The sequence below is a fragment of the Cebus imitator genome, unplaced genomic scaffold (assembly GCF_001604975.1).
Source record: "Cebus imitator isolate Cc_AM_T3 unplaced genomic scaffold, Cebus_imitator-1.0 Scaffold2, whole genome shotgun sequence".
In the NCBI taxonomy this organism is placed as follows: domain Eukaryota; kingdom Metazoa; phylum Chordata; class Mammalia; order Primates; family Cebidae; genus Cebus; species Cebus imitator.
Genome location: NW_016107317.1, coordinates 906516 through 923138, shown reverse-complemented (window position 1 = coordinate 923138; position 16623 = coordinate 906516). Strand labels below are relative to the sequence as shown.

The 16623-nt window shown below is 45.6% G+C and overlaps 1 protein-coding gene across 1 annotated transcript in view; it reads right to left on the bottom strand.

Annotated features, from left to right (window-relative positions):
• Nucleotides 1–16623, bottom strand: part of GPRC5A (G protein-coupled receptor class C group 5 member A) — a 22702-nt gene that overhangs the window by 2849 nt on the left and 3230 nt on the right. Inside the window, exon 2 of the mRNA XM_017528103.2 lies at nt 1050–1978. Coding sequence (XP_017383592.1) covers nt 1050–1971 — 922 coding nt within the window. The 5' untranslated portion in view covers nt 1972–1978. The remainder of the gene's footprint in view (nt 1–1049; nt 1979–16623) is intronic.

Sequence of the window (16623 nt, the reverse complement as noted above, 5' to 3'; positions counted from 1 at the left end):
AGCTACGGTGAGAAGCACCAGGAAGTTCCACGCCTCAGGCTTAGGAGCAGAGGAAAGACCTATTTTTAGCTGGAGTTAAAAACATAGGCTTGGAGGTTCCTCATTCCTGTCCTCAAACAACCCACCTCCTGTGATTAGACTTAAAGGTCATTGTAAATCCTGGAGACCAATGAATAGGTCCCTACGAGCAGGGGCACTTTCTGGCCATCAGTTTAGCCTCTTTTGCTTATGAAAACAACACGAGAACACCTGGCTTCTCACAACTCCAGACAAAAGCAAAATCATTTGATTCTTTTTTGTTGTTGTTGTTATTTTGCCCAAGTTGGTCTCAAACTTCTGGGCTTAAGCAATCCTCCCTCCGCAGCCTCCCAGAGTGCTGGGATTACAGGCCTAAGCCACCGTGCCTGGCCTGAATCATTTGATTCTTGTATGTCCAATATGATCTGTTCCTTTCCATGGGCGCAGAAACACACACACAAAAATGTGGTTCTTTGCACTAAACCAGAATCCTTACTGCTTTGATGGAGATTTCCTGCTGGTTTGTGATAAAAGGGCTTTCTCCTTTCTCTGCTCTGTGATCAGTGCAGGAAATCGCGGCTTGGTTTTAGGCACTGAAATCTACATATTTCCAGAAGGACTGTCTCGTTCTCTTTTGCAAAAAACACAACCTCACCTACTTATTACTGGGAATTTGTCTCATTATCCCTTTTCCATTTCTTTGCTTCATCTTATTTTGATGCACAGAAACCTCTGAGGTGTCCTGCCCCACTGGAAATCATATCACAAGAAGGGGGAGGTAAGGAGGGTTCTCCCCTGCCTACACCAAATGTGCAAAGTTCTCAATCAAGACTCCAGAGGCCTGCTTCTGGTTCTACTTGTCTCTAACAGGTTGGATGATTTTAAGCAAGAGCTGAGCCTTAAGGAACGTTATCTATTCTATCAAGGGTATAATCTGGAAAATCTTGCACGTTCCTTACAGTTATAATATCCTGTGATTCTCCCCCACCTTTCTACAAGGGATTCTCTGCCTAGCCAGGCTGTGTCCATACCTTGAGTGATTTCCTCTTGAGAGTAGGCTCTGTTCTCCACACCATAGCTCTTCTTCATGAGTTGAGGTTTACAGAAAGCATCATCAACAGGGTAATCCATGGGGTTTCGTTGCTTTGTGAGCAGCCAGAACTCGGGACTGACATAAGCCAACAGGAACACCCAGCCATTGGCAGCCAAGGCAGAGCTGACGATGGTGTCATCCCACCGGCGGTCAAAGTCAGGAAGCAGGAGCAGAGTGATCCAGGCCACCCAGATGCCCACAGAGAGGAGCATGGTGAGGTAGATGTGGGCCCCATGTCTCTTCCAGCCCGCGAAGGAACCGCAGAAGGTGAAGGAGGACGTGAGGAAGGTCACCGCCATCAAGAAGAGGACGTAGATGAGCAGGAGGACAAAGTCTTCATTGCGATAAGGAGCGGAAAGCTCAGAAAAGACATTGATGTTGGTCCTATTCATGGTCAGGACAACGTATTCAATAGCGATGACATCCTGGACCAGGCTGAAGCCCACGGCCAGACCCAGAATCACCAGCAGGGAGAGGGGCTTCCTCCCACGGACGAGCTTGGTCAGATTGAGAGCATGGGCTAGGAGGCAGGAGAAGCAGATGGAAAAAAGGATCCCAAAGAGGAAGAAGCGTGTGGGCCCCGTGCTCCCATCCAGTCTGATGATGAAGGCGAAGGTGAGGCCAAAGACGCCCAACACACCCAGGAGGAAGAGAAACTGAGTAGGGAGCATCTTTCGCTTGTTGGAGTCCTGCACCTTGCCAATGAGGATCAGGAGAGCAAGCATGAAGGCCACCGAGGTCACAACCCCAGCTGCAGCCACGGTTTCCAGGACGATGCCCCAGGCTTCAGCCTTATCACAGAGTCTGTAGTACCTGGGGTTCAGGTTGTTGCGGCAACCATCAGGAGCTGTCGTAGTCATTCTGGACCTGCAGAAAAGCATTGTTGGGGTGGGGAGAAGGTGGTGAATCTCCTGACGAAGTCCTTAGACACAGAAGACTAAAAAAGGATTAGGAAACCAGTTTTGCATGTTTCGCCAGAGTTTTGCCTTTGAGCTCACTACACTAAGTAAAGCAACTAACTGTCCCCTACCTCCCGTAGTAAATTCTAAAACCTGATGAAGAACGGGAAGAAATCTCATATGTGCCTTCCCCCAGAATTAACTATATTAATGTTTACCTTAAAGCCAGAGAACCTAACACTCTGAAGAGGTATTTTGGAGCCTAATTGCAAAAAATATCACAGGACTGGGCATGTTGGCTCATTCCTATAATCCCAGCACGTTGAGAGGCCGAGGCAGGAGGATCATTTGTTCTCAGAAGTTTGAGACCAGACAGGACAACATAGCAAGACTCCATCTTTATATAAGAAAAATTAGCCAGGCATGGTGGCAAGCACCTGTAGTCCCAGCTACTCAAAAGTCTGAGGTGGGAAGATTGCTTGAGCCCAGGAGTTCAAGGATCAGTGAGCTATGATCACATCACTGCACCGCAGCCTGGGCAACAGAGCAAGACCCTGTCTCTTGAAATACATATATGTACATATTACAAATAACATGCCAGGCTGCCTGATATTTTTTGCTAGTGTTTTCTTAGCAATTAGCGAACATGGAATTATCTAAGCTTGAAGTTAACACTTTAATCATAATTTAGCAGCCTCTATCTTTGGGCCTGATCCAGTTATCATTTGTAAGCACCCGATTCTCTCATGGATAAGAGGAGTTATCTGGATGGTAGATTTTTCTACAGAAGGCCAAGCATTCCCTTCTGAGCCAGTGGCTGGGTCCTCTTCCTTGGCTCTCTGGTCTCATATTAGAATGATTCTGCCCCCCTCCTTAAGATTTGTAAAGATGGCTCCACTGATTCCAAAAGGTGGTGGAAGGCATCTTGCCTGTCATAACTAGCTGTAAATTGGCTACTGTAAAGAAGAATAGCACATAAACAGCAGGTAATACAACAAAAAATAATCTTCATAGCTAACATGTTCATTTTTAGTAGGGCTCCAATTTTTACTTCTTTTGGGGGGAGGGGGACAGAGTCTCACTCTGTCACCCAGGCTGGAGTGCAGTGGCACGATCTCGGCTCACTGCTACCGACACCTCCAGGGCTCAAGTCATTCTCCCCCCACCTCAGCCTCCTGAGTAGCTGGGACTATAGGCCTTCGCCACTACACCTGGCTAATTTTTATATTTTTTGTAGAGATGAAGTTTCACCATGTTGCCCAGGCTGGTCTCAAATTCCTGGGCTCAAGGGATCTTTTTGCCTCGGCCTCCCAAAGTGCTGGGATTACAGGTGTGAGTCACCCTTCCCGGCCTTGAATTTTTACTTCTAATCACTTTATGTATACGTTACTTACTTTAATTTCATCGCAACCCTATGAGGTAAAATTATTATCCCTATTTTACAGATGAGAAAACTGAGGCAGAGAGAAGTCAAGTTACGTGCCCAACATCATGCAACCGGGAAATGGTAAAGCCAGGATCTAAATCCAGGGTGTCTGGTGCCAGGATCCAGGCTTTCAAGTACTCTATGTGCCCCCTCTCAAGCTGCCCTTAAAATGTGACCTGAGATATCCTTCTCTCTCTCCTTTTCTCTCCCTCTTTTTCTCTCTCCCTACCCCTCCCCTCACAGATGCTCTTTAGGACCCTGGTTCCACTCTCCTAGTTCAGCCCCAGGAGGATAGGACATCCCAGGCGATGGACCCTCCACAAAGCGAGTAATCTACTTATTCAGATAATCAGGAATCCACCGGCTGTATAACAGTTTACTTCCCATATATCTGTCCTTAATCTGTCAGGAGAAAGGCTTCTTTCTCTGCTCCTACAACCTCCGTGTGAATTTTAGACCCAGCTCTTTGCCCGTATCCTTAGGAAATCTAAATCCTCAGGATTCAGGGCACAAGTGGGAAGATAAATTGGGAAACTGGAAAAGAGAAAGGAGTGTCCCCATTTCCTCAAAGCACATGGCTTGAAAATTCCAAAGTGAATGTGGAGCAAGGTGTTGAGATTCGACAGGGCTAGACATAGCGACAGTCCAGTTTCTCTCTTTTTTTTTTTTTAAAGAAGAAAGGGAAGGGCTAGTCCAGTTTCTCAACAATTTTGTTCCAATTATTTTAATGCTTATTTAAGTGTCTTCTACACTATTCTTTTTGTTGTGTTCCATGCTTTTTGGGCATGGAATTTTTTTTTTTTTTTTTTTTGTTTTTTTTTATCTTATTTCTTTATGCAGTGATTCTTTTTTTTTTTTTTTTTTTTTTGAGTTTTTCGTTTCCCAGTGGGATTGTTCACATGGCAGTAAAAAGTTTTGAATGAACTAGAAGAGAACCACAGTGGGGCAGGAAAGAGGCCAGAGTTAGAGGAAGGGAAGGCTCCCGGAGGTCACCTCCAGCCCTAAAGAGGGACAGAGAGGATGCAGCAAGAAATCCAAAACAAGAGGAAGGACTGGGGTTGGGAAGCAAGAAAAGGTGCAAAGCATCCGCTGAATCCTGCCTCTTTCCTCAGAGCAGAAAAAACAGCTCGGAAAAAGCAATCTTCTTGGGAGGCCGAGGCGGGTGGATCCCGAGGTCAGGAGTTTGAGACCAGCCCGACCAACATCTCTACTAAAAATACAAAGATTAGCCAGGCATGGCGGTGTGCTCCTGTAATCCCAGCTACTCAGGAGGCTGAGGCAGGAGAATTTCTTGAACCCACGAAGCAGAGGTGCAGTAAGCAGAGATTATGCCACTGCACTCCAGCCTGGGAGACAGAGCAAGACTCCATCTCAAAAAAAAAAATACACAAAATTATTTTTTGTTAGAAGAGATAGTCATCTTACCAAAATTACTTAATTCCTATAGCAAGTAAGAAAAGATTATATATATGTATATATATATGTAATATATACATATGCATACATATGTATGATGCATATGAATATCATGTGTATACATCACACTATTATAGTGTTAGTGTAGTGTGTTAAAATGACACCAGATATAGCTTACAGTAATAGTGTATTGTGTTAAGGTGAGACCAGATATAGCTTAAATCAATTTTCCTGAATTTTAATAAAATTTGCCTCTCCAAGCTTAACTTTATTTATTTATATATTTATTTATTTATTGGTGGGGGAGATGGAGTCTCGCTCTGTAGCCCGTGCTGGAGTGCAGTGGCTCAATCTCAGCTCACTGCAACCTCTGCCTCCTGAGTCCCGGTTCAAGCAATTCTCCTGCCTCAGCTTCCTGAGTAGCAGGGATTATAGGCACGTACCACCGTGTCGAGCTAGTTTTTTTGTTTTTGTTTTTTTTTTTTTGTATTATTAGTAGAGACAGGGTTTCACCATGTTGGCTAGGCTGGTCTTGAACTCCTGACCTCATGATCCACCTGCCTCAGCTTCCCAAAGTGCTGGGATTACAGGCGTGAGGCACTGTGCCCAGCCAACTTTATTTTATATAGTCATTCATTCAACAAATATTTACCAAGCATCACTATGTGCTGCACACTGCTTTAGGCACTCAATGGTAAAGGGGGAAACAGACACATTCCCTACCACAGTAGAAGAGAGAGATGGATGGCACCTGTCACTATGGCCATGGGTCTCCCACCTCCTTCCTCACAGTGGATCTGTCACCTGCACACTCTGCCCTCCTGGAATCTACACCACAGCCAACTCCTATCACAAGCAGAGCACAAAGAATGGGTTATGCTTCACCTCTGCAGGGCAGTGCAGAATGAGAAACAGGAAGAAAAAGGCAAATGAGGTTCAGATATAGGCAGCCCCTGCAATCCAAGCACCCAAGTCTGATCCGCTTGCCTTCAAATGTCCCTCTTTGACATGAGTAAGGGGAGGTATGAGGGCTCTCCCAGGCTACAGCATGAATGTGGAAGAGGAAGACCCTGTCTCATTCAAGGGCTTCAGGAAAGGAACCCAGGCCCTGGGCACTTCACTTCCTCTCTCCACACCTGGAGGGCAGATTAATCACCAGGTGTGGTCTCACAGGAAAGGCATTTCCCTCTTCCCTTTATTCTCTCACTCCCCCGCCCCTCCCTGCCAATTGCTCCTTCCCCACCCATCAAGGTATTGCTGTTTGTGGACAGGTAGTTGTTATCATAAGTACCTGATAGTTAATGAAGGACTTTGAACCTGATGACTCTAAATCTTGACAGAGATTGATGAGGTGTTTGCCTCAAGGACCCTTATGGTACTGGACAGATAGGCATTAAGGCAGAGCCCCCATCTAGAACCTACAGGCTTCTCTTCCTGTGTAGCTGTGCAGGAGGGGCCTTCTAGGACCCACAGACCAGGATCAAACAAGAACAATGGCAGTGGATGTGAAGAGAATAAAACAACGGCTGGGCACAGTGGCTCACGCCTGTAATCCTAGCACTTTGGGAGGCCGAAGCAGGCGGGTCACAAGGTCAGGAGTTCGAGACTAGCCTGGCCAATATGGTGAAACCCCATCTCTACTAAAAATACAAAAATTAGCTGGGCGTAGTGGCACGTGCCTGTAAACCAAGCTACTCAAGAGGCTGAAGCAGGAGAATGGCTTGAACCTGAGAGACGGAGGTTAGAGTGAACTGAGATTGCACCTCTGCACTCCAGCCTGGTGACAGAGCAAGACTCCGTCTCAAAAAAAAGAAAAGAAAACACCAATTTCCCCAAATTTCACCTCCACCTCCCACCTCCCAATCATGCAAGAGGGATAGAGAAACAGTTCTTGAAGTGCCTTTAAAACATTTAGGCCAGGTGCAGTGGCACATGCCTTTAGTCCTAGCACATTGGGAGGCTGAAGTGGGCTGATCGCTTGAGCCCGGTTCAAGACCAGCCTGAGCAAGATGGTGAGACCACTGTCTCCAGAGAAATAAAAATTTCAATAGTAGCCAGGTGTGGTGGTGCACACTTGTAGTCCCAGCTATTCGAGGCTGAGGTAGGAGGATTGCTTGAGCCCAGGATTTTAAGGCCGCAGTGAGCTATAATCATATCACTGCAATTCAGCCTGTGAGACAGAGCGAAACCGTATCTCTATTTTTTTTTTTAATTAAAAATTAAAGCTGGGCGCGGTGGCTCACGCTGTAATCCCAGCACTTTGGGAGGCTGAGGTGGACGAATCACCTGAGGTCAGGAGTTTGAGACCAGCCTGACCAATATGGTGAAACCCCATCTTTGAAAAAAATTAAAAAAAAAACAAAAATTAAAAAAAAAGCTTACTAGTGTTGTCATTATTGAAAGTTTTATAATGGAGTCTCATCTATCCATCACTTCATTTCAAAAGTTATTACTGTATGGCCAATTTACTTCATCTGAATTCCCTACCCCACTCCCTATTTTTAAACAAGTCCCAGACATCATATAATTTTATCTATAAATAGTATGTGGTTTTTTTTTTCTTTTCGAGATAGATTCTCGCTCTGTCATCCAGGGTGGAGTTCAGTGGTGTGATCGTGGCTCACTGGAGCCTTGACTTCTTGGGCTCAAGGTAACTTCCCACCTCAGCCCCCCTAAGAAGCTGAAAGTATAGGTGCATGCCACCACACCTGGCTAATTTTTTAATCTTTATTTTTTGTAGAGATGGAGTCTTGCTATGTTGCCCAAGCTGTTCTTGAACTCTTGGCTTCAAAGGATCCTTGCCCCTCGGCCACCCAAAGTGCTGGGATTACAGGCGTGAGCCCCCATGTCCAGCCTAGAATGTTTCTGTAAAAGAAAAAAACTCCTTCTTAACCATACTTTCATAACTAACAAGAATCTTTTACTATCAACTATCTAGTTAGGATTCATATTTCCAAATTCTCTCACAAATGCCTTTTCAAAAAAAGCCTTCTTAGTAAATGTTTTTAATCCAGATGACTAATTAGTTTGGAATTTTCATTCTTAATTCACCTCTGTTGGCGTCCCCCACCCCTTCCCTAGCCTCATAGGGATTGCTCAACAAGTGTTCTGAGTACGTTGAATTTAGTCAGAGGAAAATAAAACTCACTGGAGTTATTAATAAGCAAGTCTGCATTGAAGGGGTGCCAGGTTGCCCAGAGAATGACCCAGGCAAGGGAAAGACACTGGAAGAGAAGGGCAGTGTTCTGAAAAACCGAAAAGGATTTCTAGAAAGAAACATTTGAGAGGAACAAGAGAAGTGATCAGCATTTGGGAATGTGAACCGTCCAGAGGCAGAGAAACGGCCTGGGAGAGGAGCAAGGGCTGGAGCAGTGAGGAGAAAAGAGAATGAGACTTGCAGTTGTTCAGACGTTATTTGTAACCAAAGTCAAGGGAAGGGAGATCTAGAGTCCCATCAACAAAGAACGTGCTGCTATAAAGACCGCCGGGCACAGTGGCTCACACCTGTAATCCCAGCACTTTGGGAGGCCGAGGCGGGCGGATCACCTGAGGTCGGGAGTTCAAGACCAACCTGACCAACATGGAGAAACCACATCTCTACTAAAAATACAAAATTAGCCGGGCGTTGTGGAACACAAACTGTAATCCCAGCGACTCGGGAGGCTGAGGCAGGAGAATCACTTGAACCTCCGGGAGGCAGAGATTGCAGTGAGCACCATTGCACTCCAGCTTGGGCAACAAGAGAGAAATTCCATCTCAAGGAAAAAAAAAAAAAAAGACCAAATGGACCCCACCCCTTCACTTGACGTAGAGGTCCTTTCCTCCAGGGTAGTTTTTCTCTTTTCTTTTTTTTTATGCCCAAGTCTGATGAGACACGATCTCATAAATTCTCTCAGCCTTTCCTCCCATAGCACTTATTACACAATCCAGCCTGTCAGTAAGTCTGTCTCCCTCTAGACTCAAAGGCTCTGTGCAGGCAGAGACTGAGTCATTAAACGTTTTCTCTCCCAGCCACTTGCCTAGCACCTGATGCTCAGAAAATGCCTAACCAGAATGAATGAGGCAGCAAGAGAATAGTGCCCAGTGTGTGGGGTAAGGGGGGAGTCATGAGCAGGACGGGCTGTTCACGAGATAGGGTAGGGTGGGCTGGGCCTGGTTTCCTCTCAAGCCGCGGGGCTGCTATCCTTAGTTCTACCCACCCTTCCTCCCACCCTCCTTCTCACGATGACTGCCAAAAATTGCACTTTGGGTCTGAGATTAGGAGCGCCTAGCCACGTCTGAACCCTGCTCCTATCTTATTGGCGGCAGGTGGCTCCCAGGAAAGCATGGATCCTGAGGTTTTTCTGGTAAGCAGGGAGGGATTAACTGGGATCCAGACATGTGCTCCACCCAGTACTCAGTGACTAAACCCTGCGCTTCGGAGGAAGATGGTAATGTTTCAGCATGAGTAGCCTCTGGCCTCGGGCATGAGCAAAGGACTTTGAGTATGAGGATGAGACCCTCTTCACTTCTTCCAGCTGCTAAAAGTTAACACACAGCCATCCAATAATACAAGGATGCTCACAGCTGAGACCCTGGAATCACTTGGTGCTATCTTAAACCCTTTTGGAAAGAGTCTAGGCATGAAAGAAAGGTTTAATCAACCAGTGGAACTGGGGGCAGTGGTTCACGCCTGTATTCCCAGCACTTTGGGAAGCCAAGGTGGGCAGATCACTTGAGGTCAGGAGTTCGAGACCCACCTGGCCAACATGGTGAAACCCCGTCTCTACTAAAAACACAAAAATTAGCCAGGCGTGGTGGCACACACCTATAACCGCAGCTACTCAGGAGGCTGAGGCATGAGAATCACTTGAATCCAGGAGGCAGAGGTTGTTGTGAGCCAAGATAATGCCACTGCACCCCAGCCTGGGGGACAGTGAGACTCTGTCTCAAAAAAAAAAAAAAAAAAAAGCAATGGGAGGGAGGGAGAGCGAAAAAGAACGAAAAAGAAGAATAAGGACAAGAGGAAGAGGGAGGAGAGGAGGAGGGGGAGGTCACTTCTTGGGCTCAACTCCAAGCCCTCTGTTCTTCCTCCCCTTTAGGGAGAAGGGGTTTCAGCTTCGGGGCTGTGTGGACGTAAGTCACCTGACCTCTCAAAGCCTCCTCTCATCTATAAAATGCAGGACACACTGCTGAACTAGGTGGTCTCAGCTCATGTTCAGCTCCACCGTTCGCCCATCTGGAGAGCTTCGTGCACACACCTTCCAGATCTCTTTCTTTCTACCCCTCACCCTCATTCTTGCCCCATCTCCTGTCATTAAGAGTATGTGCCACAAACTCCTATCCAAACTCAAAGCCAGGGCTGGAGGTGAGGTTGAAGGGCCTGAAGAAGAGGCGCACCAGGGGACTGCCCACCTGAAGGACAAAGCCAGAGGCTCCTGGAGCAGTGCTGACCCTGGACGTGGCCTTGACTGACACAGCATTGACCACCGTGCAGGGACAAACATCAACATGTCATGAGCCTCCCACCTTGGGTTTCTGACCCAAGACTCCTCTTCACAACCAGAGAGATGGGAAAAGTGTCTAGAGTTGCCTATGCCTAGGCCTGTAAGGTTGCCCACGCTGATTCTGTGCAGCCTTTCCCAGAGCATCTGAGAATGAATCACCTGAGACCCTGAACTTTGCAAAGACAAACTGATTTTGTCTTCCTTCCTATGAGATTTCTCTCATTCTGTCAAAATGTGTCTTCACACCAGCCCAGCCCTGAAAATGTGTGACTTTCAAGCATCTTTATTTTCTCTCTATTCTCAAATTGCTACATTCAATCAGTAGTAATAACAACAGTCACGATGTAATAATGAATAAGAATAATGACAGCCACTGTCACCTCCTGAGTCCTATTATGAGTCAGGCACTATGCTGTGTCATTATATGTTTTTACACATATTCTCTCATTTATGTACTTTACACCCATTATCTCATTTAATTTCCTACAACCCACTTTAGAGGAGAGAAACCTAACTCAGAGGAAGGTACACGTCCAGTGTCACATGGTCAGAAGAACAGCTGTTTATGAGTAGTCACAATCATAATTCAGTCTTCCTTTTTATTTCTAAATCACTGTCATCATCTCTAGAGCATCTCCCCTGACCCCAACTCCCTCCATTCAATCCACCTTATAGTCAAGCATTGCCTTGCTGAGAAGTCTCCAAAACAGGCAACCCTGGCCCGGCGCGGTAGCTTACGCCTATAATCCCAGTACTTTGAGAGGCCGAGATGGGAGGACCATGTAAGCCCAGGAGTTTGAAAACAATCTGGGCAGCAAAGTGAGCCCCCAGCTGTACAAAAAAAATTAAAAATTAGCCAGGTGTGCTGGCACACACCTGTGATCCACCTACCCAGAGGGTGAAGCAAGAGGATTGCCTGAGCCCAGGAACTCGAGGCTGCAATGAGCTACGATCATGCCGCTGCTCTCCAGCCTGGACAACAGAGCAAGACTCTCTCTCTAAACCAAAAATTAATTCAATAAATCAATAAAAATAAAAGTGTGGCCACTGCCTTTGGGAGAAACAATTATCACACTGACATACAACGAAGAGGGTATGGAATACACCAGGAATGCTGAAGATGCATGGAAGAAAACAGTGACCCATTCTACCTAGTGGGTTTTTTTTTTGGTTTTTTTGTTTGTTTGTTTGTTTGTTTTGAGACGGAGTTTCGCTCTTGTTACCCAGGCTGGAGTGCAATGGCGCGATCTCGGCTCACCGCAACCTCCGTCTCCTGGGTTCAGGCAATTCTCCTGCCTCAGCCTCCTGAGTAGCTGGGATTACTGGCACACGCCACCATGCCCAGCTAATTTTTTGTATTTTTAGTAGAGATGGGGTTTCACCATGTTGACCAGGATGGTCTCCATCTCTTAACCTTGTGATCCACCTGCCTTGGCCTCCCAAAGTGCTGGGATTACAGGCGTGAGCCACCACGCCTGGCCCTTAGTGGGGTTTTTTTAAATGTTTTTAATGCTTTAGAGAAGACAGCAGGGAGACGAGGCATGAAAGATGAACAGGAAATGGTAGGAGATTTTTATGAAGGTAGAAGAGACAGGGCTTGGGGAATGGAGAAGCCCAGGTTAGCTCCCAGATTTCTGGCTTAGGCAACTGAGTGGCACCATTGTCACAGCCTAGAAATTCAAGCTTGCAAGAAGAGATGGTAAGTGTAGCTTTGTTGGGTCTTGGATACATTTGCAACCTGCAAGTGGAGCTCCAGGAATAATAAGAGCCAAAAGAGCCAAGTCCTCCTGAGAGTGTACTCTGAGCCATACATGGTTTTCTTTTCTTTTTTTATCCCTCTTTTTTTTTTCTTTTGAGACAGACAAGGTCTCTCTGTCACCCAGGTTGGAGTGATGCAATGGCATAATCATAGCTCACCGCAGATTCGACATCCCGGGCTCAGGTGATCCTCCTGCCTCGGGCTCCAGAGTAGCTGGGACAGACAGGTGCACACCACCACACCTGGCTACTTTTTGTGTTTTTTGTAGAGGTGGCATCTCGCTATGTTGCCCAGGCTGTGCTTGAACTCCTGAAGCTCAGGTGATCCGCCTGCCTTGGCCTCCCAAAGTGCTGGGATACAGGCACGAGCCATTCATGGTTTCATTTACTCCTCACAACAACCCTATTATTATGCCTCCTTTTAACAGCTGAGGAAACTGAGGCACAGAGAAATTACATAACTCGCCCAAGATTACATGGCTCTTAAAAGCCACGCTCCTTGACACTGGGTTGTGCTAACTGTCTCTGGGCCTTGGGCATGTGGGTTGGTGCTCAGGAGAGGTTTGCGCTGTAAGCACAGACTGGCAGTCATCACCTAGAGGTGGTATCTGAAACCTTGAGACAAGATCACACAGGAAGCCAGGGAGAAAACCATGCGGAGCACCAGCTTAGCTAGGTAGGGGTCCACAAAAGAGGTTAAAAAGGAATGATCAGCCGGGCGTGGTGGCTCATATCTGTGATCTCAGCACTTTGGGAGGCCGAGACGGGTGGATCACCTAAGGTCAAGAGTGAGAGACCAATCTGGCCAACATGGTGAAACCATCTCTACTAAAAATACAAAAATTAGCTGGGCATGGTGGCACACACCTGTAGTCCCAGCTACTTGGGAGGCTGAGGCATGAGAATCGCTTGCGGGAGGCAGAGGTTGCAGTAAGCTGAGATCACGCCACTGGGCTCCAGCCTGGGTAACAGAGTGAGACTTGTTCTCAACCAAAAAAAAGCGTATTTGCTCCTTTTTGTCTGTCATGACAGATCCAGCCTCAATTTGAGCTTCAAGGGCCTTTCTCCAACTGGTCCTCCCACCTAGCTCCTCCTTCCTTCTTAACTCCCCACTCCACCTCTATGGAATTTGGGTTCATCTAAGGTCTTCTCATGCTCTTTACCCCAACACATGAATTATTCTCCTAACCAGAAAGATCCTCTCCCTCCTATTTATGGTCCGCTTAACATATTTCTGCAAAACTTTGCCCAAGATTTAACCTCTATCATGAGTTTTTAAATTTTTTTTTAGATGGAGTCTCACTCTGTCACCCAGGCTGGAGTACAGTGGCATGATCTTGGCTCACTGCAACCTCCGCCTCCTGGGTTCAAGCAATTCTCCTGCCTCAGCTTCCAGAGTAGCTGGGATTACAGGAGGCTGCCACCACGCCCAGCTAATTTTTGTATTTTTAGTAGACACGGAGTTTCTCCATGTTGGTCAGGCTGGTCTTGAACTCCCAACCTCTGGTGATCCACCCACCTCGGCCTCCAAAGTGCTGGGATTACAGGTGTGAGCCACCGAGCCCGGCCTTTTGTTTTGTTTTGTTTTTGAGACATAGTCTCGCTCTGTCACCAGGCTGGAGTGCAATGGCATGACCTTGAATCACTGCAACCTCCGCCTCCTGGGTTCAAGCAATTCTCCTGCCTCAGCCTCCCCAGTAGCTGGGACTACAGGCGTGCGCCACCATGCCCAGCTAATTTTTGTATTTTAAGTAGTGACAGGGTTTCATCATGTTGGTCAGAATGGTCTCAATCTCTTGACCTCGTGATCCACCCACCTCAGCCAGCCTCCCAAAATGCTGGGATTACAGGCATGAGCCACCACACCCGGCAATTATTATTATTATTACTATTAATCCTACAGCTTTTTTTTTTTTTAAGACAAAGTCTTGCTCTGTCGCCCAGGCTGGAGTGCAATGGCACATTCTCAGCTCACTTCAGCCTCAGCTCCCACGTTCAAGCAATTCTTGAGTCTCAACCTCCTGAATAGTTTGGATTACAAGAGTGTACCACCACACCTGGCTACTTTTTGTATTTTTAGTAGAGTCAGGGTTTTGCTATGTTGGCCAAGCTGGTCTCAAACGCCTGGGCTCAAGGGATCCTCCCACCTCGGCCTCCCAAAGTGCTAGGATTACAGGATTACAGGTGTGAGCCATTGCACCTGTACATAATCCTATTGCACTCTAAATGTGTTGATCTCTTCATAGTTTTTACAATTAAATATTTCTTGGCACTCAAGTTTTTCCATATCTGTTTTATATATTACAAATTAATATCAGTGCTGAGCTGCCTGTCAGATAACAACCTTCTTAAGAACATAGGGCAAATCTTCTATTTGTTGATATCCCCTCTACTCTGTAGTCTACACAGTAGTTGCTGAGCAAATGCTTTGGACTAAGACTGAGTGCTGAATATTTGCCCAAAGCAAGTTATTTATTAGCAAGTGTGAGTAATGGGGAGGAACATTTTTTGAAGATGAATATGTGCTGATCCTAATCCTCATATTTCTACTCAGGCTGAGTTCTTCTAAGGGAGAAATCCCACAGAAATCCCTCTGCCCTTGATAAAGGATTAGTTATAAATACAAAGCATCTACAAGGAAATCTCCAGGATCACCTATTCTGGGTAGCCATCCCAATTCTGATGACAAATGTGATTAATCGACTGGGTGCGGTGGCTCATGCCTGTAATCCCAGCACTTTGGGAGGCCGAAGCAGGCAGATCACCTGAGGTCGGGAGTTTGAGACCAGCCTGACCAACATGGAGAAACCCCGTCTCTACTAAAAATGCAAAATTTTCTGGGCGTGGTGTCGGGTGCCTGTAATCCCAGCTACTCGGGAGGCTGAGGCCGGAGAATCATTGAACCCAGGAGGCGGAGGTTGCAGTGAGCCAAGACCTCACCATTGCACTCCAGCCTGGGCGACAGAGGGAGACTCCATCTCAAAAAAAAAAAAAAGTGATTAATCATAGCAATAACTTATGAATAACATCTGAATAACATCACTGAATTGAGTTTCTATGTAATAATCAGAGAAAATAAGTCATCACAGCCAGATCAAAACAAGTATAACCGCAATGTTCATCCTGATTTCTGCACTTCCAGGTAGCTCCCTGGGATTATTACCATCTTCCTCTTCTTCTAAACGAAGCATGTAGATTTGACTAATGTAAATATAAAATGAAATACTGGAAATCATTTTTTTTAAATAAAGCTTAATATTTTGAGTGAAGTTTCTAAATCTTTTTTTTTTTTTTTTGCCATGACTCAGATGGTTCTAAATCTCTTATGCCCAGAATTCTAAGAAATAAAATTTCCAGAAAATAAGAAAATAAAGTGACATCCTCTGCTGGTATACTATCTTAAAACTCTCAAAGATCCCTTCATTTAAATATCTTATTCCAATACGTGAGGGTAATATTCATTGGATCCTACAAGTTCAAAGCTAAACCAATCACCTCTCCTTACAAGCTTATCTTTAGAAGCCCCATGAATTGCATTGCCATCTACTCAGTTGCCTAGCAGATCTACAAATATGATATATACTGTCTAATGTGGGAGGAGTTGGGGATGAGCAAACCATATGGCCTAAAATTAGATGACAATAACAAGGAATTATTATTACAACAAATGTAAATGGTAACTGCTTTATTTTGGAAAAAAAAAAGACTAAACTATATTATATCTAGAAGAACCTAACCTAAAACAAAAAGATACACAAGAGTTAAAAGCAAAAGAATAGAAAGAAATTAAAATAAATTCAAAAAGAATACTAACAGATACTATTTAACAAGTGTTATGTGTAGACACAAAGTTAAATAGGCTGTTCAAGGTAAAATAAGCAGAAGTTGAGGTTTTAATATCATACAAAATTGTAATTAAAGCAAAAAGGTATTATATGGACCAAAAAGCCTGTGTTACAATAATTACAGATGCTCTACACTGAAGACAAAACCATAGTAAACTTTCATGCGCCAACTAATATAGCACCAAAATACATAAAACAAAAACTGCTGAAGGCTGGGTGTGGTGGCTTACCCCTTAACCCCAGCACTTTGGGAAGTGGAGGCAGGAAGATTGCTGGAGCCCAAGAGTTTGAGACCAGCCTAGGCAACCCTGTGAAACCCCATCTCTACAAAAAATTTAAAAATTAGTCAAGTGTATTGGTGGGTGCCTGTAGTCCCAACCTCTCAGGAGGCTGAGGCAGGAGGATCACTTGAGTTTCGGAGGTGGAGGTTACAGTTAGACAAGACTGTGCCACTGCACTCCAGCCTGGGCAGCAGAGAGGAAGACCCTTTCAAGAAGAAGAAGAAGGAGAAGGAGAAGGAGAAGAAGGAGAAGGAGAAGGAGAGGAAGAGGAAGAGGAAGAAGGAGAAAGAGAAGGAGAAGGAGAAGGAGAAGAAAGAAGAAAGAAGAAGAAGAAGAAGAAGAGGAAGAAGAAGAAAGAAGAAGAAGAAGAAGAAGAAGAAGAAGAAGAAGAAGAAGAAGAA